This window comes from Moschus berezovskii, chromosome 24 (genome assembly GCF_049115385.1).
Source record: "Moschus berezovskii isolate FMDL1 chromosome 24, NW_MosBer_1.0, whole genome shotgun sequence".
Taxonomy (NCBI): Eukaryota; Metazoa; Chordata; class Mammalia; order Artiodactyla; family Moschidae; genus Moschus; species Moschus berezovskii.
In genome coordinates this window covers 25,513,005-25,537,087 of record NC_142483.1, presented here as the reverse complement: position 1 = coordinate 25,537,087, position 24,083 = coordinate 25,513,005, and the positions used below count along the sequence as shown (strand labels likewise).

The window sequence follows — 24,083 nt, the reverse complement described above, 5'->3', positions numbered from 1 at the left end:
ATGTGTAAAATGATTAAGAACATCAACTCGGAATATTACTCGGCCATAAAAAGGAAAAAAATTGTGCCATTTGCAGAGATGTAGATGGACCTAGAGGCTGTCATACACAGTCAAGTCAGAAATAGAAAGGCAAATATCATATATTAAGGAATACGGGTAGGTGGCGAAAGATGGGGTGGGATGAACTGTGAGACTGGGAATGACATATATACACTGCCATGTATAAAACAGATAACTAATGAGAGAACCTGATGTACAGCACACGGGAACTTCACTCAATGTTCTGTGGTAACCTAAATGGGAAGGAAATTCAAAAAGGAGGGGACATAGGTAAACATACAGCTGGTTCACTTTGCTGCACATCAAAAACTAACACAACTTTGTAAAGCAACTACATTCCAATTAAAAACATTTTTTAAAGGACACCAATTCTGGAATCAGTGGTTCAAATCCCGGCTGTACCCCTTAACACTTGAGTATTACTGGAGCCTCAGTCAAGGCACTCAAACTCTCCTTCAGTTTCCACATCTGCAAAATGAAGACGGTTAACAGCACCCAACGGCCTTTCCTGGTAGCTCAGTCAGTAAAGAATCCTCCTGCAATGCAGGAGACCCTGGTTTGATTCCTGGGTCGGGAAGATCCCCTGGAGAAGGGATAGGGCTACCCACTCCAGTATTCTTGGATTTCCCTGGTGGTTCACACCTGCAATGTGGGAGACTTGGGTTTGATCCCTGGGTTGGGAAGATCCCCTGGAGGAGAGTATGGCAACCCACTCCAGTATCCTTGCCTGGAGAATCCCCATGGACAGAGGAGTCTGGCAGGGGCTACATTTAGTCGCAAAGAATCGTACACAAATGAGTGACTAAGCACAAGAGACTAAGCACAGAAGAACAGCACCCACGTCACAGAACTGTCATGAAGATTTATAACAGATAATCCATGGAATCAGATATGCATAGTCAGATATGCAGATGTCACTACTCTAATGACAGAAAGTGAAGAGGAACTAAAGAGCCTCTTGATGAGGGTGAAAGAGGAGAGTGAAAAATCTGGCTTAAAACTCAACATTCAAAAAACAAAGGTCATGGCATCTGGTCCCATCAATTCATGGCAAACAGACGGGGAAACAATGGAAACCGGGACTAAAAGACGCTTGCTCCTTGGAAGAAAAGCTATGAGCAACCTAGACAGCATATTAAAAAGCAGAGACATCACTTGGCCAACAATGGTTTGTATAGTCCAAGCTACAGTTTTTCCAGTAGTCATGTATGGATGTGGGAGTTGGACCATAAGAAAGCTGAGCGCCGAAGAACTGATGCTTTCAAATCTCACAAGTCAAGCGGCAGAGTCAAAAAAAAAGTTATATACTATACAATTCCATTTTTATAAAATTCTAGAAAAAGCAAACTAATCTGTAGTGACACAGAGAAGATCAGTGTTCGCTGCCCATGGGGCAGAGGGAGAATAAAAGTGGGAAGAGGTTCCAGAGAAACATGAGTAAATTTTGAGAGGGCAATGAATATGTTCATTTTTTTCCTTATAAAGTTTCATAGATAGAAAAATACGTCAAAATTCATCATGGTGCTAGAAAAGACTTTTGGGAGTTCCCTGGACAGCAAGGAGGTTAAACTAGTCAATCGTAAAGGAAATCAACAGTGACTATTCCTTGGAACGACTGATGCTGAAGCTCCAATACTTTGGCCACCTGATGCAAAGAGCTGACTCAGTAGGAAAGACCCTGATGCTGGGAAAGATAGAAGGCAGGAGGAAAAGGGGTTGACAGAGGATGAGATGGTTGGATGGCATCACCGATTCAATGGACGTGAGTTTGAGCAAACTCTGGGAGACGGTGAAGGACAGGAAAGCCTGGTGTGCTGCAGTCCACGGGGTCGCAGAGTCAGACACAACTGAGGGACTGAACAAGAACAACCCATGGAAAGTGGTTATCACAGTGCTGGGCACTCTGTAACCATGAGGAATGCTAATCACTGTGACTACTAACGACTACTAATAATTGCAGTAATAGAAACCATGTTAACATGGTGAAAGGGTGCTGGGTAGAAAACCAAGGACCTGATTTGGGAGACGAAACACAATCTCTGAGACCTGGTTTCTCTGTGTTAGTGGGGATGACAAGCCCTGTCTCCCTGAGCTGCATGTCGTGTGAATAAGAGGTAAGGAATACATGATATACTGCTTAGCACAATGCCCACCCCAGCATACAACATCTATTCTACACACCATGTGTTTCTTACAAGAATTCAAATGACAATACGTGCATAACTATTAAACTTATAAACTCATAATTTAACATAACTGATAAATTATTAAAATGCCAGGAAGGAAATGTGTTGACTGAGCAGGGAAGATGGGAAAGTCCTACTTTAAAGAGGGGTGGACAGGAAAGGAAAGCCTCTCTGCGGTGACATGATCTAAGACCCAGGAAACAAGAAGGATCTGGACACCAAGAAAGCCTAGCGAAAGAGCCAGAATGAGGACAGAAGGGATTTCTGTCAACCCTCCAGATCACTATGGCCCCAGGCCCTAGGCACACAGTAGACACCCAGTGACAAAGCATAGAAGGAATAACGAACACTTCTGGCAGAGGGCACAACAAACTTAAAGGCCCTCTGGTGAGGAGTGGCCTGGCAAGCCCAGACAGAATAGAGAGAGGCCAGAGGGGCTGCGGGGCGGGACGCGTAGCGGGTGGGTGCTGTGGGGTAAGGTCAGTGAGGCCCAGATGACATGGGACCCCGTCAACCACAGCTGAAACTCTGGATTTTACTCTCCTTTCAAAGAGCTGTCACTGGAGGCTTTTAGCAGAGAGTGGTAAGATCTATTTCTGTAAAAGATCATTCTGGCTGTCGTGAAGAGAAGATATTTTAGAAAAGCATGAATACCATCAGGGAGACCCTCGGAGTGGCCAATGCAGCAGTTCAGACAGGAGGTGAGTTAGAGGCTTAAGTCCCAACAGTGGAGTTGGTGATGGGCTGGATGATGACGGAAAGAGAGAACCATGGAGTCATTCTTAAGTTTCTGCCTTGGCAAGGAACAGACATCTGTGCTATTTTACTGAGTAGGGGAAATCTGGGAAGGAACAAGCTGGGGACAAAAGGAATACAAACCAAGTGCTGTGTTCTGAACTGCCTCCCCTGAGCCACCTTGATAAGGATGTCACCGAGGGTGCTGGTCATGCGAGGCTGTAACTCAGAGCAGGGGGTCCATGACAGAGCCCTCAATGTGCAAGTTATCCACACCGATATGGCATCTAAAGCCAAGAAACAAGGTAAAATAGCATGCTTTGGTCATTTGCTGGATAATAGAACCATGTCATCTAACTCACTTCTCTTCCTGTTGGGCTGCCGGAGTGTTCCAAAGTCTACATAAGCCTTAAAGGAAAATTATTTCTGCGGGGATTCTAGATACGATGATTGAGCCCCTTTACTTCCCCTTCCCTTTATGGTTTTAAGTCTTTATTAAATTTCTTATAGCACTGCTTCTGTTTTATGTTCTGCTTTTTTGGCTGCAAGGCATGTGGGATCTTAGCTCGCCAACCAGGGATCAAACCTGAATCCCTTGAATTGGAAGGGGAAGTCTTAACCACTGGACCACCAGGAAGTCCATCTTTATGCTGTTTAGTCTTTCATCTAAATCTTTTTTTAAGTATGTGTACTATTAAAAAAAGAAAGAAAATCTAAGAAACGAGGTAGTGTAGTGATATGATTCGGGGAGTCAGAAGGGCTGACCCCCACACTGCCTTTGGTGGGTATCAATCATAGACACCTGACCATGGCGTTACCTGTGAGTGTGCACTTCTCTGACAGACTACAAGCTCCTCAAGGGCATCAGTCACACCTCAGTCATCTTTGAACCGCTGTGAAAGGGCACAGTGTCGAGCTCACACAAGGCAGGCAATACACGTACACTAATGGCATCAGTCACTTTTCTATCCGTGGAAGGGGTTGGGGCCTTATGAGAATGTGCCATGGCTCACCTCTAAGACGTTTTATACACAACACAGCACACGATTAAATACCAGTCAGCAATACAGACAGATGTCAGATACACAGATAAGTCTTTCCGGGTCTGGGTTAGAAGACTTCAGGCAGGAGGAAAAAAACTGAGCTGGCTTTAAAAGATGCATTTGCATTTGATCTGTGAAAAGGCTGATTTCAGAGAGTAGCCAAAGAAAAGGGGCAGTAAGGAGCCTATTCTGGTTAGAAGGAAAGGAAGGAAGGGAGGAAGAGCAAAAAAAAAAAAAAGTATTGAGGAAGGGAGCTGTAAAAACCAATTAAGGACACAACGTGGATATCTTTGAGTGCCAGCAACTTCATGTTTTAAAGTTTTAGAAAGTTACACATTTCTGGGAACTACAAAAAGATGTTTAAGGAAGATCACACAAATTCAGTGTGTAGAATAGATCAGAGTGTTAACTTAGTTCTGGCACAAATTAGTAAGAATCTGATAAAAACAAAGGATACCACAGGTTCCAAAAAATCTTAGTGAACACAACTTGGTGAGTGATATAACCAAGAATCAGATTTAATCTGAGATTTGAGACTAAGGGGTCAGGAGAATAGCAGTATGATTAACAGAAATCAAGGAGATAGGAGGAAGTGATTTTAGAAGGCGATTCCATCCATTTCAGGCAGAGTAAGTTTAAGGTGACGGTGGCTACACCCTATCTCCAGATTCCCACTACTTTACAGCATAATGTGCACACAACGTGCCAAAGCCCTTGCTGAGAAAAATCTTCCTGAGCAGTATTTCTCCCTCAACATAAGAGAAAGAAACTCCTGCATATAATACAGTGTCTCCATGGCTGCAGAAGCAAGTTTTACTTGATAAAAATCATAAATACAAAAATAAAAGAATGCCAAAAATTACCTACTTTTACAAAGCACTGTGATTTCACATTATATATATGTTAAAAAAAAAAAAAGATTATATATATAAGAAGATGCTCAACATTATTTAGCCCTGAGAAAAATGCAAATCAAAACTGCAATGAGGGAACTGCCCTGGTGGTACAGTAAAGAATCCATCCACCAACACAGGGGACACAGGTTCAATCCCTGATATGAGAAGATTACACATGCCAAGGAGCAGCTAAGCCCGTGTTCCACAACTACTGAAGTTGGTAAACCAAGAGCCCGTGCTTCCACAAGAGAAGCCACCATGATGAGAAGCCCTTGCATCGCAACGAAGAGTAGCCCCGCTCACCGCAACCAAGACTCAGCCCAACCTAAACAAACAAAAACTGCAACGAGGAATTCCCCACCAGTCCAGAGGAGGGCTCTGCACTTCCACTACAGGGGGCATGGATTCTATCCCTAGTCAGCAAACTAAGATCCCGCATGCAGAGCGGTGTGGAAAAATCAAAAACAAACACAAACAAAAAACCTGCCATAAAGATACCAGTACACAACTATCAGAAAAGCTAAACTTTAATAAAAACAACAAGCAATGACATGGATGGAGAGCAACAGGAACTCTCATACACCATTAGAAAAATGGGACAGCTACTTTGGAAAACACTGTGACAGTTTCTTAAAAACTTAAACTTATATTCTCCGTAAGATCCAGCAATCACACTTCTCAGTACTTAACAAAGAGAAATAAAAACATATGTCCATACAAAAATATCCTTATGTAAATATATATAGCAGCTTCACCCATAATCATCAAAAACTGAAAACAACTCAAAAGTGTATCAACTAGTAACTGGCTAAGCAAATTATAGTATATGCACACAACGTATACTCAGTGTCGAAAAGGAGCAAACTACAAGTATGGGATAAAACAGAAATTAATCTCAAAAGCATCACGTTAAATGAAAGAAGCTAGGCATAAAATACTACATAGTGTGTGACTCTATTTATATGAGATTCTGGAAAAGAGAAACCTACAAATATTCTATATCATGTTTGGGGTGGTACTCATTATTTGCCAAAACCTATAAAAATGTACACTTACAGAGGTTTCCTATATGAAGATTACACCTTAATACATCTGACTTGAAAAAAAAAAAAAAAACCTTAGCATCTGAACACTGGCTCAAAGAAAAGTGTTAAAGCCCAACATTGGCATCTATGATTACTCTGAAAAATTCTAGACATTTCTTAACTAGTTACCGTAATACAAATGTACTGAGTACTGAAAAGAAATAAGCCCCATGCTTTTTCCCTCTTTGGGCCTCAAAGATTTCTGTGCAGAGACCGGGACTGGGGATGTCAGTGAGTGTGCAGAAGCCACATGAATGCTGCTTACTGAGACACTGATAAAGTGGGTCTTGTTTTCGGGACAGCTGTTGCGTCATTGTTCTTTTGTCACACACACAAAAAGAGAGCTGTTATGCTTATGGAATGTGACCTTCTCATTGGATGGCTGTTACATCACGCCCAGAAACACTGCCAGAGAAATTCTTTCTCCCCGTGTGCCACCCAGAAAACAGTAAAAGCAAAAACAAACTAAACAACCATGAAAGACCCCAAAACCCGCGTTAAATGAATTGCATTACTCCTTAAAAATCAGATCACTTATAAGAAGTATTTCTCAATACTAAATACTGAAGGGCTTATTTTTTATGAGTAATGTTTTGTCTCATTTTATTATCCTTAGTGTATAACCTTAACAGACTATTTTTCAGAGTCCAAATAACTGTTACTCTTCCAAAGACATTTTCTTTGAGTGTGCCATGATTATTAATGCTATACAATAATTGAGAGTTATTCCTTTATTTTTTGTATTATCAAATGTCTACCTAGGTACTTTGCCATTTTACAGTTTGGTCATTTCTAAAGCATTTTCATTTGCACAAGGGTTTTCAAATTTTTCTGATCATTATCCACAATGAGAAATACATTTCACACTGCAACCCCGTGCACAGACGTGTGCATATATGTGCACACAACCCTGAAGTCTGACAAAACAAGACTTATTAACCTTACCTCATAAGATGCTATTATTTTCCTTTTTATTGTTATCTTTAAAGTGCTGGCAAACAACCACACAAGTCACAGCACGGCCCACAGTTTTCAAAATCACTGCACCAGAAGATGGAAAACAAATACACCTCTTCATGTTTTGAATAATGGCTTTCACACATTCACTTAGTTGGGTTTTTTTTAATCTATGTGTGACATTCCTCACGGCTGACTCCCTACACTCTGCTCCTTCCCAGGGCGGGTTCCTAAGCCTGGTGGGCAGGAGAGATGGAAGGGACCTGAAGAAGCCAGGGCCCCTGCTGCTCCCCCTCTAGCCCACCGCTAGATCTGGGGTGGGGGGAAGGTCTTGGCCTTCTAGGCCTATAAATATTCAGAGCATGGCTTTCCTTCCTTTTCCATTTACCCTCACTGTTATTCCTTAACCTCTACAAACACACAGCGAACTGAAATAAAACTCAACTGAGTAGAAAAAAGAGCTACAACACACAGGAAAGTAAAGTTCTTCCTAAACATCTCAGGATTTCAGTTATGCCTACCATATGCTTCTTTCCCACATAGCACAGATACCTAAACAAGTTCAAAACAAGTTTACTGGCATGTAAATTCCACTCACAAAATGTTTCCAACTCAATAATTTTGAGTTTTTAAATCAATAATCAATAGTATATTCCAGTATTCCACACTGAAACTAGTGGGTATTTATTATAATTAGACAGCAATTTTATATGAAGATCAGGAAACTTACTTTTAAAGACTCCCACAAGGGAAACTGGACCAATGAGAAAGGAATCTGAAGAGAAAAAAAGGAAAACCAAATAAATTAGGCCAGAAAGATCAGTTTGCTTAGCATGACTATATGAACTTATAATTATTACTCAGAAACATTACTTCATTTTAACTTTATGTACATAAAAAAATTACCATTAAACAAATTTTTTAAGAGTTAAACAGTAACTGCTTGTAGAATCTACTGACTTTTTAAGCACAAGGGATATAAAATGATGCTGTGATGCCCTTTTAAAACTGAAATAGGAGTACAATATGAAGAGTCTGGCAACTGATAAAAAAAGGAGAAAATAAATATTTTCCATCACAAGCAATAAAGCTTTAAAGACATGACATTTTTTTGCTTTAGAGCTCTAGCTGTCCACTCCTCAGCAGGCCAGGTGTCAGGGCTGGAGAGAGAAACTGGGAGGGGGAAAGAGAATGGCGGTGAGGCAGGACGGGAGGCGGAGTGCAGGAAAGGAGGGGAGAACAGGAAAGAAGAAAGGGGAGAGGAAAAGAGGAGGGGGGAGGGAGAAGGGGTGGAGGGGCGGGAGGAAGGAAAACAGGGGTGAAGCAGGCGGCCGGAGGGACAGAGCAGGAGAGAGAGGAGAGGAGGCAGACGGAGCCACTCGCAGGGGCAGGCTGAGAAGAGGGATCCAGGACCAGAGCCCAGGCGTGAGAAGGAAGCAAGGCTTCTCTGTGCTGGATGAGTGAGGGCTCTGAGCAGACAGGAGCAGAGGTGGCCTGAGAGCCTGATTTAGTCTCAGAGCTTCGTCAGGGACAAGAGTCATCTCTAGCATAAAGACAATCAATGCACTTAAAGATTTACAATCAGATGTGTATGGATAAGCTAGAATTGTTACCAAGCACGTTTCACATGCCAGGAACTGTATCCATCAGCACTTCATAGTTCTTATTTCACTAAATCCTCACAACAACCCTGTGAGATAGGTATCATTACCATCCCCATTTTACAGATGAGGGATGGAGCTTCAGAGATGCTGTTTAACTTGCCTAAAAACAAAGAGTTAAGAAGTAAGAAGCCCAGACCATCTGACTACTAGTCTACCTAAAAGACACCTAAACTAGATTTATCTGCATATAAATTCACCCCCAGTATAATCCATGTGCTTTTAACTAAATCTTCTAAAATTCTAAAAAAAGGACCCCACCTTCGTATTTCCTAAAATAAAAATACCTGAACTCCAGGGGACCCTACCCAGTAACCCAGGTAATCCCCACGCTCTGTGCACTGTCCTGAGAAAGAGAGGATTCTGCCCAAGCAGACTATGGCCCAGTACCGCTGCTCTGCATCCAGTTCAGCAGTCAGAGAAGAGTAAATGTGGACTCGGACCAATAACAATAGGCACAGCGGTGTGTGTGTGTGTGCGCGCAGGAGCACGTGTGTGTGTCTGTGTCTGTGTGTGTCTGTGTGTGTGTGTGTACCACAAGATTGAAGGGATTAATGAGTATTTATCTTCCCATGACTTAAGAGTGCTAACTTATTTCTAAAATATATTTAATCAGAAATTAAGAGTCTAGCATCAGCTTCTTCCTCTGCTTGAAGAAATAATGGCCCTGGGCTTGACAGTGTCCACAGAAAGAAATTCAGCCTTCCATTCAGGCAGGAAATGGCAGTGAGGAAAAAAATAAAAATAAAAAAGCCTATGTCACTAAACTAGTTTAAGTTGACGGACTAAGAGTCTCAGAGAGGTCTGTCATCTTCATAATTAAGCAGCACCCCATCCTATACATCAAAGTACCATAACAGGAGATACATTTAGTTGGGTTTTTGTTACCAAACCATGAAAGCATCTGACACTGCCCATTCTGACACTAGAGTGCTGCATTTTCAGTTAAATTATCAAAACCCAAAGAAACTGACTGTAGTTTTCTTTTTCTTTCTTTGGCTGTACTGCATACTTGTGGGATCTCAGTTCCCCAACCAGGGATCAAACCTGGGCCCCCTGCAATGGAAGTGTTGAGTCCAAACCACTGGACCCCCGTTTTTAAAAATTTATAATATGTAACAAAATGCCAAAGAGGACTAACAGTTAGCGGGATTACTGTTTTGGTTCAGTCGCTACGTCTTGTCTGATTCTGTGACCCCATGAACTGCAGCACCCCAGGCTTCTCTGTCCATCACTACCTCTCAGAGCTTGCTCACACTCATGTCATTGAGTCCGTGATGCCATCCAACCATCTCATTCTCTGTCGCCCCCTTCTCATGAATGGCAAACCACTTCAGTATTCTTGCCTTGAGAACCCCATGAACAGTAGGAAAAGAGGGATTATAGATGATTTTAATTTTCTTCTTTGTGCTGCCGCCTCCCAAATGTAAATACATTACACTTTAACAAGAATGTACATATATCACAGTTATAAGATGAAAAACACCTTATAACTTATTGTGATGGTCCATACTAGCTTTCCTCACTTCTTGATTAAAATTAACCCATAAAACTGCATTGTATGTTATTGGCACTTTTTTGGTACTTAATAAATAATACCAGATTTTGAATACTATAGATGGACATTTTGCCCATTTTTCTCTATTAAGAGTTATTCATTAATCTGTTACTTCAATTTAAAGAAGTAATTTTGAAATCACACATTTGAAATGGCCAAAACTACTCCACAGAGTATTTCTTTCAAAAAGTCAGCCGACAGTAAATCCCAACTTTACTCTAAAACAAGATTAACTGACAGTCTCAGGTAATTAAATGTGCTGTAAATGCTTGAATAATTAAATGTATTTTTGACTTCTGGTAATGAAATATCCCTCATAAGATAAACCCCTGATGTGTGAAAATGTTTCAAACATTCTTCAAGTCAAATTCATATTGAATGTGTCTTGTCATTTACAATATGAAGAAATAATGAAAATGTGTTCCACACATGTTATAGTAGTACTGCCAGCAAATATGGCTCCACTGCTAAAACAAACACTCCCAACTACTACAGAACATGGGCAGCTCAGAAAGCGAGTTCCCTCCCCAGGTCTGGTTTGCAGTTTCAAAACAACGATGTTTCTTCAAAACGTGGAATTTTAAACCCTAAACAGATGTAAGCTGTTATTCTAAAATGTTTTATAGATGAAGAAAATGAATAGCTGCACTCAGAGGTCTTGTATTCCAAAACACAACATACCCATTTTATTGCACCAAAAGTTACAAAAATGGCTCACTGTTGTGACCTTTTTAATGCCTCCATTTAAGATGTTTTGTTTGAATAAGGCTGTTAAGACCCAGGGCACTAATAAGTGAGCAGCAGTAAACCAACTACCATCAAAGAGGCAGATATAGAGGGGGGGAACCTGCTAGAATTCACCATGGATTCCACTGGTAATAAACACAGCAATAATTCTACACAAGAGTGCACGTAAGGATTCCACGTGAAACAGAGAAAGTGAAAGCTGAGTGGTAAACAGGGGATGGAAGTGTTGGGCATTACTAATGAAATAAAGAAGGTACAAAAATTACATTATGGGCACACTTTACCTATTACCAAGTGTTTCTACTAGAATTATCCTTGAAGCCAATCAGCGCTGACAATCCTGTGATCTTAAATGCCTATAACCCTATAGTCCTTGATCAAATAATGTGATTTACAATATAACTGAAGGGATATGAAGATATGACTTCTAAAGTCTCATTTGCTCTAGAATTCTGTCTCAATAATCTTCCAAATTATTAATAGAATACCAACATGTTAAAAAAAAAAAAAAAGACTTGATTGTAAGCTGCAAAGAACACAATGGATCCTACAAGTGACCCAAAGGGGAGTCTCCTTTCTGGTGCAAGACAGTGTCCAAATTTCTGCATCTGATTTCAGGTTTTCCATTCTAGTATTGCAAAGATAACAAGGCCAATTCTCCTGTTAAATATTCTGGTTTTTTCCACTCAAGCCCAGTGGTAACCAAGGACAAATGAATTTGAAGACCAGAAAGTATTTTTCCCCAAAATGACTACTATTCTTTCATAAAAAAAGAGAGAGAGAGAGTCATTCAAATCTGGTCTGCTAGAATTTGACATACCAGCAAAGAATTCTAATAATACATATTGATTTTTTTTAATTTAGCAACTATAATTCACTTACACACAACTATATATAGAAAACAGAATGTATACCTAATAAAGGAAATTAACCTAGAAGTAGAAAAAATTTAAAGTGACACCCCTCAGGTCTATAAACCATACTAAAATTCTGGAAGTATCTTTCCAAATAACATCACTAAGTGGACACAAGAGTAACAAAATCTAAATTAGGGAAGGAGATGACGGTGAGCAGTTTGATTCTCAAGTAAAAGTTAATCTCAGAGGCAAGAGCACTAACTGTATTAAAACTTGTACAATATATAGTAAGAAAACAGTGCGGCAGTGGCAACAACCCATACAGAAATGGAACAGGATGAAGAGTCCAGAATTAAACCCTTGCCTATGTGTTCAAATGATCTCACAATAGTGCCAACACCATTCAATGGGGAAAGGACAACTTCCTCAAAGACTTCCCTGGTGGCTCAGTGGTAAAGAGTCTGCCTGGAATGAAGGAGATACAGGAGACACGGGTTTGATCCCGAGGCCAGGAAGGTCCCCTGGAGTAGAAAATGGCAAGTCATTCAACTATTCTTGCCTGGGAAACCCCATGGACAGAGGAGCCTGGTGGGCTACAGTCCATGGAGGTGCAAAGGGGTTGAGAAGAGTTGGACACAACGGAGTGCGCACATGCACACACACACACAATGTCAGGAAAATGGATATACACATACAAAGGAATCAAGTTTGAGCCTTACATTACACCACATACAAAAAGTAACTCAAAATGAATCAAAGGAAAAAAAACAATAAAAGATCTAACGGTAGGACCTAAAACCATAAAACTCCTAGAAGAGGGAAAAACCTTCATGATACTAGCTTTGGCAATTATTTCTTGAATATTACACCAATCCACAGGTAACAAAAGTAAAACTAGACAAACCAGACAAAACCAGACAAACAACTACATTAAAATTTCAAACTTTGCATCAAAGGACAAAACCAACAGCTTGAAAAGGCAACCTATGGAATGGGAAGAAATATTTTCAAATCATCAATCTAATAATGGGTTAATATTCAGAATACCTAAACAACTTCTACATCTCAACAGTAACCAAAACATCCTATTTTTCAAATGGGCAAAGGATTTGACTAGACATTTCTCCAAAAGGATATACAAACAGCCAACAAGAATATGAAAAGATATTCAACATTACTAGTCATGAGGGAAATGAAAATCAAAAGCAAAATGGTATCGTTCATTATGAAACTACTATGAAAGAAAGAGGGAACAAGAGAGAGGGAAAGAGGGAAGGAAGGAAACAAGTGTGGACAAGGACGTGGGGAAACGAATCCACAAGCTGTACTGGTGGGAATGTAAAATGGGGCAGTCACTTGGATAACAGTATGGTGGTTCCTGAAAAGACTAACAATAATATTACCAAACGAGTCAGCAAGCCTGCTTCTGGGGATATACACTAAAGAACTGAAAGCAAAGCTAGAAAGAGATGTGTACATTTATACTCACAGTAGCATTATTCAAAATAGCAAAAAGCTGGAAGCAACCCAAGTGCCCACTTACGGACAAAAGGATACCCAAAATATGGTATATATATAACAACAAAACACTACTCAGCCTTAAAAAGAAGGTAATTCTGACATGCTACAGAACAGATGAAGCTGGAAGACATTACGGTAAGTAAAAGCAGCCAGTGAGAAGGAGACAAATACTGAAGGATCCCGCTTACATGAGGTATCTAACATAGTCAAATTCATAGACAGACAAGTAGAATGGTGGCTGCCGGTGGGGGGGCGGGGGTGGTGGTGACTGGGATAAGATGGGAAAGTGGAGTTGTTGTTTAATAATTATTAAAGAAGTTAAAGAGTTTCAGGTTTGCAAAATGAAGTGTTTTGAAGACAACTGCAAAGCTATGTGAAAACAACACAACTGAACTGTACACTTCAAAATGGTTAAAATAATAAGTATGTGTATTTTATTACAATGTTAACATTTTTCAAAATTTTTAAACAATACCGTTACTAAAAAGGCAAGTCACAGAATGAAAGAAAATATTCACAAAACACATACCTTAAAAAGAACTTCTATTCAGAATAAAGAACTTTAACAACATAAACAAAGAAAAATAACCCAATGTTTTTAAATGCACAAAAGACTTGAACAAGCACTTCACAAAGCAAGTTATACAATTCATTAATATAAGCACAGGAAAGATAGTCAACATCATTAGTCATCAAGGAAGCATTAATCAAAGCATATTGAGATAACAATCCAGTGTTTGCCCCCACTAATGTTAAATACACAACTTGGAAATTCCACTCTTAGGTATAACCAAAACCAGGGACTTAAACAGATAGGTGTACAACAATCTTCACTTCAGCAGTATTGACAATAACCAAATAACCCAAATGTTCATCAGCAAATAAATCAATAAATAAAATGTGATCTATCCATATAATGGAATATTATTCCATCATAAAAAGGAATGAAGTTCTGATATACTCATGCTACAATATAGATGAACCCTGAAAACATTATGCTGAGTGAAGTCAGTCAGACACAAGGGACAAATACTATATGATTCCATTTATATGAAATAGCTAGACTATGCAAACTTAGAGAAAAATTAGTTTAAAAGTTATGGGACTCGGGAAACAGAACAGTAGGGTGAGCTCAGTCATGTCTGACTCTTTGTGACCCCATGGACTGTAGCCCACCAGGCTCCTCTGTCCATGGGATTTCCCAGGCAAGAATACTGGCGTGGGTTGCCATTTCCTTCTCCAGAGGATCTTCCCAACCCAGGGATGGAAGCCATGTCTCCTGCATCTCCTGCACTGACAGGCAGCTTCTCTACCACCGTGCCACCTGGGAGAGTGGGGAGTCGTTGCTTCGTGAGTCCAGTGTTTCTGTTCACAGTGATGAAAACGTTGGGGAGTAGACTGGAGTGATGACTGCACCACGCCGTCAATTACACTGAAGTGTATACTTAACAGTGGTTAAACTGGCAAATTTCATGTGATACCTATTTTACCACAATTTAAAAACTGCATTTTTAAAAAGCACACACTGAGGTGCCATTATACCACCACTAGAATGGCTGAAATTAAAAAGGCTGACAAAACCAAATAATGGTAAGGATGTGGAGCAACTCTCATATTTTGCCAGTGGAAACTTAAAATGGGACAGTCCCTTTCAAAAGGAGTTTGCTGAGCTTTTATTTGATCCAGAAATTCCACTCCTATGTATTTAAGAGCAGTAACAATGTATGTCTGTGATAAGATCGGTACATGTATGGCAAAGTAGCCTTAATCACATAGGTAACAACCATCAACAGAAAAAAAGATATATAAATTGTGGTATATTCATACAATGAAATATTAGGAATAAAGTGGAAAGAACTACCGATACATGCTGTAACACTGATGATTCTCACCTACGCTATGCCGAGGAAAAGAAGCCAGACACACGGAAAGGATTTATACTGCAAGACGCTATTTATAGAAAGCTCGGCGGAAACGGAAAACTAATCTGATGGGAAGAGTAACTGGGATGGGATACAGAAAACGTTCTAGAGATATGGAAATACTCAATATCATAACAGGATGTGGATTACGAATATATCCTCTCTTTAAAGTGTGTATCTATGATGTGTGCATTTCAACGTATGCAAATGCTGTCTACAAACACACTATGAAAAATACAACAGCAGTGAAGAGTAGGTTGAGATAAGAGATGAAGAAAAATGACAGATTACTGGTAACTGTCAAAGTCTGATGATGAGCACTTTGCCTTCATTATACTATTTCTTTACCCCATGTATGACTTAAGTTTTTATTAAGTGAAAAAAAAAACTGTAAAAGTGAAGCACAGTTGTTGCTGTTGTCTAGTCGCTAAGTCATGTCTGATGCTTGCAACCCCTTGTAGCCCACCAGGTCCCTCTGTCTGTGGGATTTCCCAGGCAGGAATACTGGAGTGGGTTGCCATTTCCTTCTTCAGGGGACCTTCCCGATCCAGGGATCAAACCTGTGTCTCCTGCATTCACAGGCGGATTCTTTAACATAGAACCAACATGGAAGCACAAAGAACAATTAACTTTTCATTATCAAAATCCATATACTAGAATTAAAGCAGCCTAGAACTAAAAGTTGAAAATGGCTTCCCATCTCCAGTTAAACCAAAGTTAAGTGACATTAATAGTGTGGGATATAGCTTCTCATTTATCTCAACATAGGTTTTTTTCCCCCCTCAGTTAAACAGTAGTATAGTTTCAAAATTTAAATTCTTCCCTAAACAATGTCTCCATGGAGATATCTCCACGATTATCACTTCTGATCAATGCATAGTACTTTATAATATTTAACTATTCCGTGATAGTTGATGTCCAGTTACTTCCCTTAGAAGATAATATTTTGTTTAATCATTCATTTCTGATACACAGGAGATTCTAGATATATCATACAGATTGTAAATATATAATTTCTGAACATATCTAATAACAACATAGAAGGCTGGTCCAACATTAACCCTTCATCAACATAATCACCCTTATAAATGCCTAGTGTTAACATTCAGGAAAATCAGAGCACAAAGATATCTTCCATGAGCTATCATTTAACAAATTAATCAAAAGGAAAATGACATTATCACACTGGTTTTCATGTATCCAGTGAATAATTCTAACATAGCAGTCAGCATTAACTGACTCTGAGCAAATGTTCAACACTTGCATTTAGATTTATTCCTGCGTCCAGCGATCTATAAACAATTACTTATGCAGCGGAATTATGATATCAAGAATTACCAATATATGCCTGACTTATGGAATGTAAGGTCACAAGTAGACACTAGTTGTAACCAATCTTAAAAAAACCAAAAAACTATTTTTGTTAGTTGGGACTCTTAAGAAATAAAATTAGAAATATTTTTTAAAGTTTTCCATTTATTTTTAAGAAAGTTAAATAAAATCCATTTTTATATAAATATATACACATAGGGGCTTCCCTGGTGGATCAGTGGTAAAGAATCTGCCTGCCAATGCAGGAGACACTGGTTGATCCCTGATCCAGGAAGATCCCGTATACCAAGGGGCAACTAAGCCCTTGTGCCACAACTATTGAGCCTGTGCTCTAGAGCCCAGGAACCGCAACCACTGAGCCCACATGCCACAGCTACGGAAGCCTGCAGACTCTAGAGCCCGTGCTGTGCAATAAGAAGCCACTGCAATGAGAAGCATGTGCACTGCAACTAGAGTAGTCCCTGCTTACCACAACTAGAGAAAAGCGCGTGCAGCAACAAAGACTCAACAGAGCCAAAACCAATCACTAAATATACACACACACTGACTCCTTTCCATTCATTTTCACTGACTTCTTTAATGAACTACTGATCACCCCACAAGTCTTCAGGTAATCACTCAGCTACTAGAACGATTCTGGGTAATGAAACCTGAAATTTTCTTTTTGAGCATAAAAAGCAAAGGACATTCATTTTCAATTCTTCACGGAGTCATTCCCAACACATTAAGGCAGTGTTGATGTACGGCTTCTAAGAAAACAGCCAGAGAGCAGTTGAGGGAGGTGCCTGAGACTCAGAATTTCAAAATCAGAATTCCTGTCAAGATGTGAGAACTCTGGCATAGGGTCAGCAAACAGATGTTCTCAGTTAGCATTTGCATGCAACTTTAATCCCTTACAAAATATAATCAGGTTGTTCTTGAGATGTTTTTCTGTGGCTGAGAAGGGCTTTAGCAAGAAGGGTCTGGCTGTCTCTCCCACCAACACTCCCTCCTTCTCATCCAGCAGCCCATCTTGCTCTTGACTCAGAAAGCAAGGAAAAATGACTAACCAACCCCTCAAGAAGTTCTATAATAGAGAGTGTATTATTTAACTTACCATATCACCAACTGTCCTTGGTAACTAAGGCATTTATTTATCTGGGTTTTGTTCCTTTCTGAAGCAATTTGGTGTTTGGTAATAAGATGTTGTAATCGATGGCTTTCCAAATTCTCAGAAACAAAAATTAGATTAATACAATTTAAAAGACTAACCAGGAACAATAAACATCTCACCTAATATTCAAAACATTTGTATGTGTGTGTGGGTTAAGTCACTTTGGCGGTGTCTGACTCTTTGCCACACTGTGGACCACAGCCCACCAGTCTCCTATGTCCATGGGATTTCCCAGGCAAGAATAAAGGAGTGGCTTGCCATTTTCTTCTCCAGGGGATCTTCCCAACCCAGGGATCGAACACATGCTTCTTGCATCTCCCTGCACTGGCAGGCGGTTTCTTTACCACTACTGCATAGGTACATCCTTTGGATAGGTAAAACCACAACTTGAAAAGAATTATGAAAAATAAAGACAGGTTTGTACAGTGGTTAGGCTGTGCAGGGACCTCACTTGCTCCCTCCACCTCTGCCTCCCACTTCCTTCTTTCCTCTCCCAGCAACTCCCTGAACCTCGCCAAAATAATCCAATTATAGTAACAGCAAATTCAAAAGCAGAATTTACCATAAAATGACAACCTGGAACCTCAACGTACGTAAGTAGGGCGCTGACCAGCCTACAGTATGGTCAGAAGGAAGAGAGGCTGGAGGAGCAGAAGGAAAGAGGGCAGTAAGCTTGATATGGGCAGGAAGGCAGAGGTGTCCACTTATCTCTCATTATCTCCCACTGCCTGGCCTGACAGTGCTCAGTAACTATTTATTACGTAAGTGAATAGAATAAAGGCAAAGGAACGGAAGAAGAGAAGGCAGGAAATAAGGCTGGTGGCAGGATAACAGTAGAACTCAGGTTCATAGTCCAATGAATACTCTTTTAATTCATCGACAATTAACTTAAAAGTATTCATTACAACAATGTTTTGAGAGCTGAACAATGAGAAAAAAGTGAGTATCAACTAAATACAAAAGGGAAAAAATAAAAACAGATCCCATTCATTCTATTTGTTATTTAAGTCAAAAAGACGAAATATGCAAGCACACACACACACACACCCCAGGAAACAAAAAATTTTGAAAGTCACTCTATGAATGCTTCTCCCTTATCTCTTATCATACCATTTATGATAGTAGAAAACAGCATTAAAGCCCGGGTGTTGAGAACTATAAATAATCTACTTTGTACAACTGAAAAGAAGCTATGCTTCCAGAAGAATAATCCGGGGTAGAGTTTAAGGCATTAGATAAAAGAGTGTAATAAACTACCAGAAGACACTGCCCCAATTTACTGGTTACTGGTTTACTGATTTACTGATTTTCTTCCAGTCTGGTTACATAGGTTGGGTTCTATTACATAATTTGTGAATACTTTACCATAGGTATTTAGTGTTTAACTATAATTACAACACTAGTTTATGCTTATCAGTCAGTTAAAAGATTAGGAGAAAGAAAATAGACTTTAGGGTGTGAAAAGACTTTTTTTTAAAGATGGGGAAAAAACTTATCTAATAAAAAAAGGAACAAAAAATTAAACCAGATTTTATCTGTCAGCCTTGCTTCAGTATCAGAACAATCCTCAAATCTCAGAGGGCACATTATACGTTGCTTTTCCTATTCACATGACATGTCAGCTGTAGGGTGGCTGTGGCTGCCCCCAGGCTGTAGCTTTTGCTCCATGTCTTCTCACAGTTCAGTTCAGTTCAGTTGCTCAGTAGTGTCTGACTCTTTGCAACCCCATGGACTGAAGCACTCCAGGCTTCCCTGTCCATCACCAGCTCCTGGAGCTTGCTCAAACTCACGTCCATTGAGTTGGCGATGCCATCCAACCATCTCATCCTCTCATCCCCTTCTCCTCCTGCCTTCAATCTTTCCCAGTATCAGGGTCTTTTCCAATGAGTCAGTCTTCACATCAGGTGGCCAAAGTATTGGAGCTTCAGCATCAGTCCTTCCAATGAATATTCAGGACTGATTTCCTTTAGGATAGACTGGTTTGACCTCATTGCAGTCCAAGGGACTCTCAAGAGTCTTCTCCAACACCACAGTTCAAAAGCATCAATTCTTCAGCACTCAGCTTTATTTATGGTTCAACTCTCACATCCACACAGGACTACTGGAAAAATCACAGCTTTGACTCCAACACACAATCAGAAGGAACAGACCTTACCTAAGACATGCCATTCTCAAGGCAAAGGCAGAAGCTAGAGGGCTGACAGAAACCCGTTATGCTCCTTCTAGCTTTGTTCAGAACCAGAACACTGTCACTTTCACATACATTCACTGACCAAGCTAAGTCATGATGCCAAGCACGACTGTGGGGCAGCGAGGCACTGCAAATCATTTAACCACAGGCAGCGAAGTATAACACATCATCTTACAGGGAAAGATGCAGAACTGAGATCTATAATTTATCCAACAGATCTTCTGACTTGCATGCCGAATGCTTTTCTCCCCATTGTTGGTAAGTCTGAGCAAAAGTGCATACTCACAGACATTAAGGGAAAGAAAAAATGAACAATCCAGGCTTGAAGAAGATTCTGAGAATATGATGACATGAACTCACTCCTTTTTATCCCCATTCCATTTTCAATCGATCTGCTGCAACAACAGGTATAGGCCTGGAGCCTGCAGACAGCTAAATGAAATTGAGGGCTTGGATCCCTCGGAGGATAGAGGAGGGAACTCGAAAATGTTGCGTTTTTTTTTCTTCTCTCTAAGCCCAGGCCTAGTGCCTGGGGACCAGCCTCTTGGAACAAGCCTGGAACAAAGATTATAAATTAACCTTACTAGAGAAAGCCCGGTCCATGGAGATCTGATGATCCTGGGACAGGAGGAAGGCATGTCTCTCCGATAAGTAGAGGCCAAGACCAGAACGAGACCCTGATGAGCTTCCAAGGAAGATATGACCACATATAAACAGGCTGAGCATCCGAAAAGACAGGGACTGATCAGGACAAAGGGGACAAACCCACAACTAAACAGAGCTGCTTGAAGTGAGAGAGGGCAATGTGGGTGAGGAAAATAATAAAAACAATTTAGGGAGATTTAACCACAGCATAGAGAAGTCTTCCTGCATCTAAAAACAAGAGTTTCCAAATAAACCATACAGGACATAAACTGAAGGAAAGAATGAACCGTGGCAAAGGTCCAAATTTGTGGTCTGGAAAGTCAAATGGAAAAAATAGCTCAAAGTAGCAAAACAGAAATCATGATAGAAAAGATAAGAGATCTGGAAGATAGATTTAATGAGAAGAACAGCAGTTCTAGCAGAAGAAATATGAACAGATAGAGAAGAGCCAATAACAGAATACATAACAGAAGAAAATTTGCTTAGACCAAAAAAGACCTTCCTCTTCAGATTCAGAGAGCCCATTTCACCCTAGACACAAATCTAGACATAACTATGTAAATTCATTAACTGTTTCAGGAATTTAAGAAAGGAAAAAAAAATTGAAGTTTGCAGGTAACAAGACCTTACAGAGGAGAGAATTCAGAGAGGCATTTGACTTCTCGTGTGCAATGTAGGATGCTATAGCAATAACTCTAACAGACTACTGAAAGGAAAATACCGATGCCCAAACACCACATCTAGCAGGTAAAACAGATGGGTGGATTCTCAGAAAATGTCCCACCCATCAGCCTCACATAGAAAAATATCTGTGAAAGAACTCTGACTGAAGAACAAATGGATTAGAACAAAGACCCTCTAAGGGAGGACATCAGGAAGAGCAAAAACGCTTTGTTCTTGCACTTGCTTCCTCTCCCTAGGTCCAGTTTCATGCATCTGTATCAACTCCGCTGACTCTACTAACCATAAGAAAGACAAATGCTTCAAAGGACAATTGTAAACCTACTTCTAGGAAGCTATCAATTATAAGGCATATCTTAATTTCAAAGGTGCTAAAAAAAAAACTTGCTTTTTAGAATTATGAAATATGAAAGTTTTATATACAGTTTAGTCAAAGTTAGTAATTATTAACTGTCTGGCAGCATGTAATAAATTCTAGATCAGAATTCATGAAACAAAACATACATACAGCAAAGCAGTATCTACTAACCACTGAACTAAAAGTATTAAACTGTTTCAGGAAAATCCAGGAGGTGAAAGAGGGACTATAAATAGGAGTAAAAGCATCCTACAGATCCCAGCTAGGTATGAGTTAGGCAAAAGAGTAAAGTATTCTCAAGTTCTCACTTTAATGAGGAGGGGGTCGTGGAAAAGGTATAAAAATGAGCAAGTCATACTGAAATCAAGTTGTGGGGGAGAAATTACTAGTGTCTTATGTTCAAATAATAGTAAATATTTCTAATAATGAGTACAGAAAAGATAATTACTCATGGGATGGAAATGTGTAGGAAAATTTTTAAACAAGAACCACCACCAAAAAGAAAAAAAAGTGTAAAATAACTTGATCAAACCAGTAAAAAATAAAAAGGAAATAAAGAAACCAAAAGTTAAAATACATAATTAAGCAAGTTAAAATAAAAATTATTTATACAACAGGTGAAGAAAGAAAATTATTCCATTATAAGACCAGGCTATATTCTGTTAAAAATAAAATTATAAAGAAACACTTAAAAGGACAGGCACAGAAATTAGGTTTATAAGCTTAAAATGACTAAGTGGTATGTTTTTAAGTGTCATTATGTAATGATAAAAGCCATGATTTATGAACAGCCCATGTCATAAACCTATACCCAACCAAAACCTTAGCAATTAAATGAACAAAAAACTGAAACTAGATAATACTGCCATCAGCCAAGAGTATTAGTCAACATTCCGTAAAGGCTGTGAACAGAGTAAGACAAGAAAATAAAATAACCAGCAGGAACACAAGAGAAAAGAGGAAAGGAAAGGAGAAGGAAAAAGAATCCTTCTTACTCTCACGCCATAGAAAACCCAAGAGTTTCTAGTAAAACAGTTCTAGGTTTAATCAGAAAATTGGGAAATATGACTGGTTACCGAGAAACTTACAAAGTCAGTACCTTTTAAAATTGTTTTATCCATAAGCTCCTGAAAAGAAAAAAGGGGGGTGGCAGTGGTGACCATTCACAATAGTAACAAAACCTACGGATAAATTCAAGAGGTATGTGAGGACTTCAGTAGACAGGAATCTGCCTAGCAATGCAGGAGGCACAGGTTCGATCCCTGGTCTGAGAAGATTCCACATACCAGAAGCAGCCAGGCCCATGAGGCAGTCAGGCCCATGTGCCACAACTACTGAAGTCCACGCACTCCAGGGCCCGCACGCCACAACAACTGAGCGTGTGTGTCGCAACCAGTGAAGACCACGTACCCTAGAGCCTACCGGCCACAACTACTGGGCCTGTGTGCTGCAGCTACTGAAGCCCTCTCACCTCGAGCCTATGCTCCACAACAGGGGAGGCCACCCCAAAGAGAAACCCACTCACCGCAACAAGGAGAAGGCCCCATTCGCTACAACTAGAGAAAGTCTGTACAAAGCACAAACACACAGCACAGCCAAAAACTGATCTATAATTATGAACAGAACTATAGACTGATTATCAGAAGACATCAAATAAGGTCTGGAAACAATGTAGAAACGATATTGCATTTTTCTCAGTTTTCCCAAGTTTAATACATATATACTTAATATTTCAGTTCAGTTTAGTTCAGTCGCTCAGTCGTGTCCGACTCTCCGCGACCCCATAAATTACAGCATGCCAGGCCTCCCTGTCCATCACCAACTCCCGGAGTACACTCAAACTCATGTCCACAGAGTCGGTGATGCCATCCAGCCATCTCATTCTCCGTCGTCCCCTTCTCCTCCCGCCCCCAACCTTTCCCAGAATCAGAGTCTTTTCCAGTGAGTCAACTCGTCGCATGAGGTGGCCAAAGTATATAGCTTTCAGTTATACAGCTATCTTTTAAAAATTATATATTGATCTTAACATTTATATGGAAGAAAACATACACATGCATAGCCAAGAATATTTTGAAAAACAAGAGCAAGGGGTGGGTGGCAGAAAGCAGAATTCATGTTCGTATATCAGAATATACTTAAAAAGCAACTTTAATCAAATCAATACATTTGTAGCCTAAAAGTAAACAGAACTATTAACAAAACAGAATAGTCAGCCAAGTATTCAGTTCAGTTCAGTTCAGTTCAGTCGCTCAGTCGTGTCCGACTCTTAGCGACCCCATGAACCACAGCACACCAGGCTTCCCTGTCCATCACCAACTCCCGGAGTTCACTCAAACTCATGTCCATCGAGTCGGTGATGCCATCCAGCCACCTCATTCTCTGTCTTCCCCGTCTCCTCCTACCCCCAATCGCTCCCAGCATCAGAGTCTTTTCCAGTGAGTCAACTCTTCGCATGAGGTGGCCAAAGTATTGGAGTTTCAGCTTTAGCATAAGTC

At 40.0% G+C, this 24,083-nt stretch overlaps 1 protein-coding gene across 4 annotated transcripts in view; it reads right to left on the bottom strand.

Moving 5' to 3' along the window:
- Positions 1–24,083, bottom strand: part of SLC25A26 (solute carrier family 25 member 26) — a 164,980-nt gene that overhangs the window by 39,657 nt on the left and 101,240 nt on the right. For 3 of the 4 annotated variants that reach the window (XM_088831620.1, XM_055414282.2, XM_088831621.1), the window contains one exon: positions 7,693–7,737. The exons of the other annotated variant lie outside the window; for it this stretch is intronic. In XM_088831620.1, the coding sequence (XP_088687746.1) occupies positions 7,693–7,737 (45 nt within the window). The remainder of the gene's footprint in view (positions 1–7,692; positions 7,738–24,083) is intronic. 4 annotated transcript variants of the gene reach the window in all.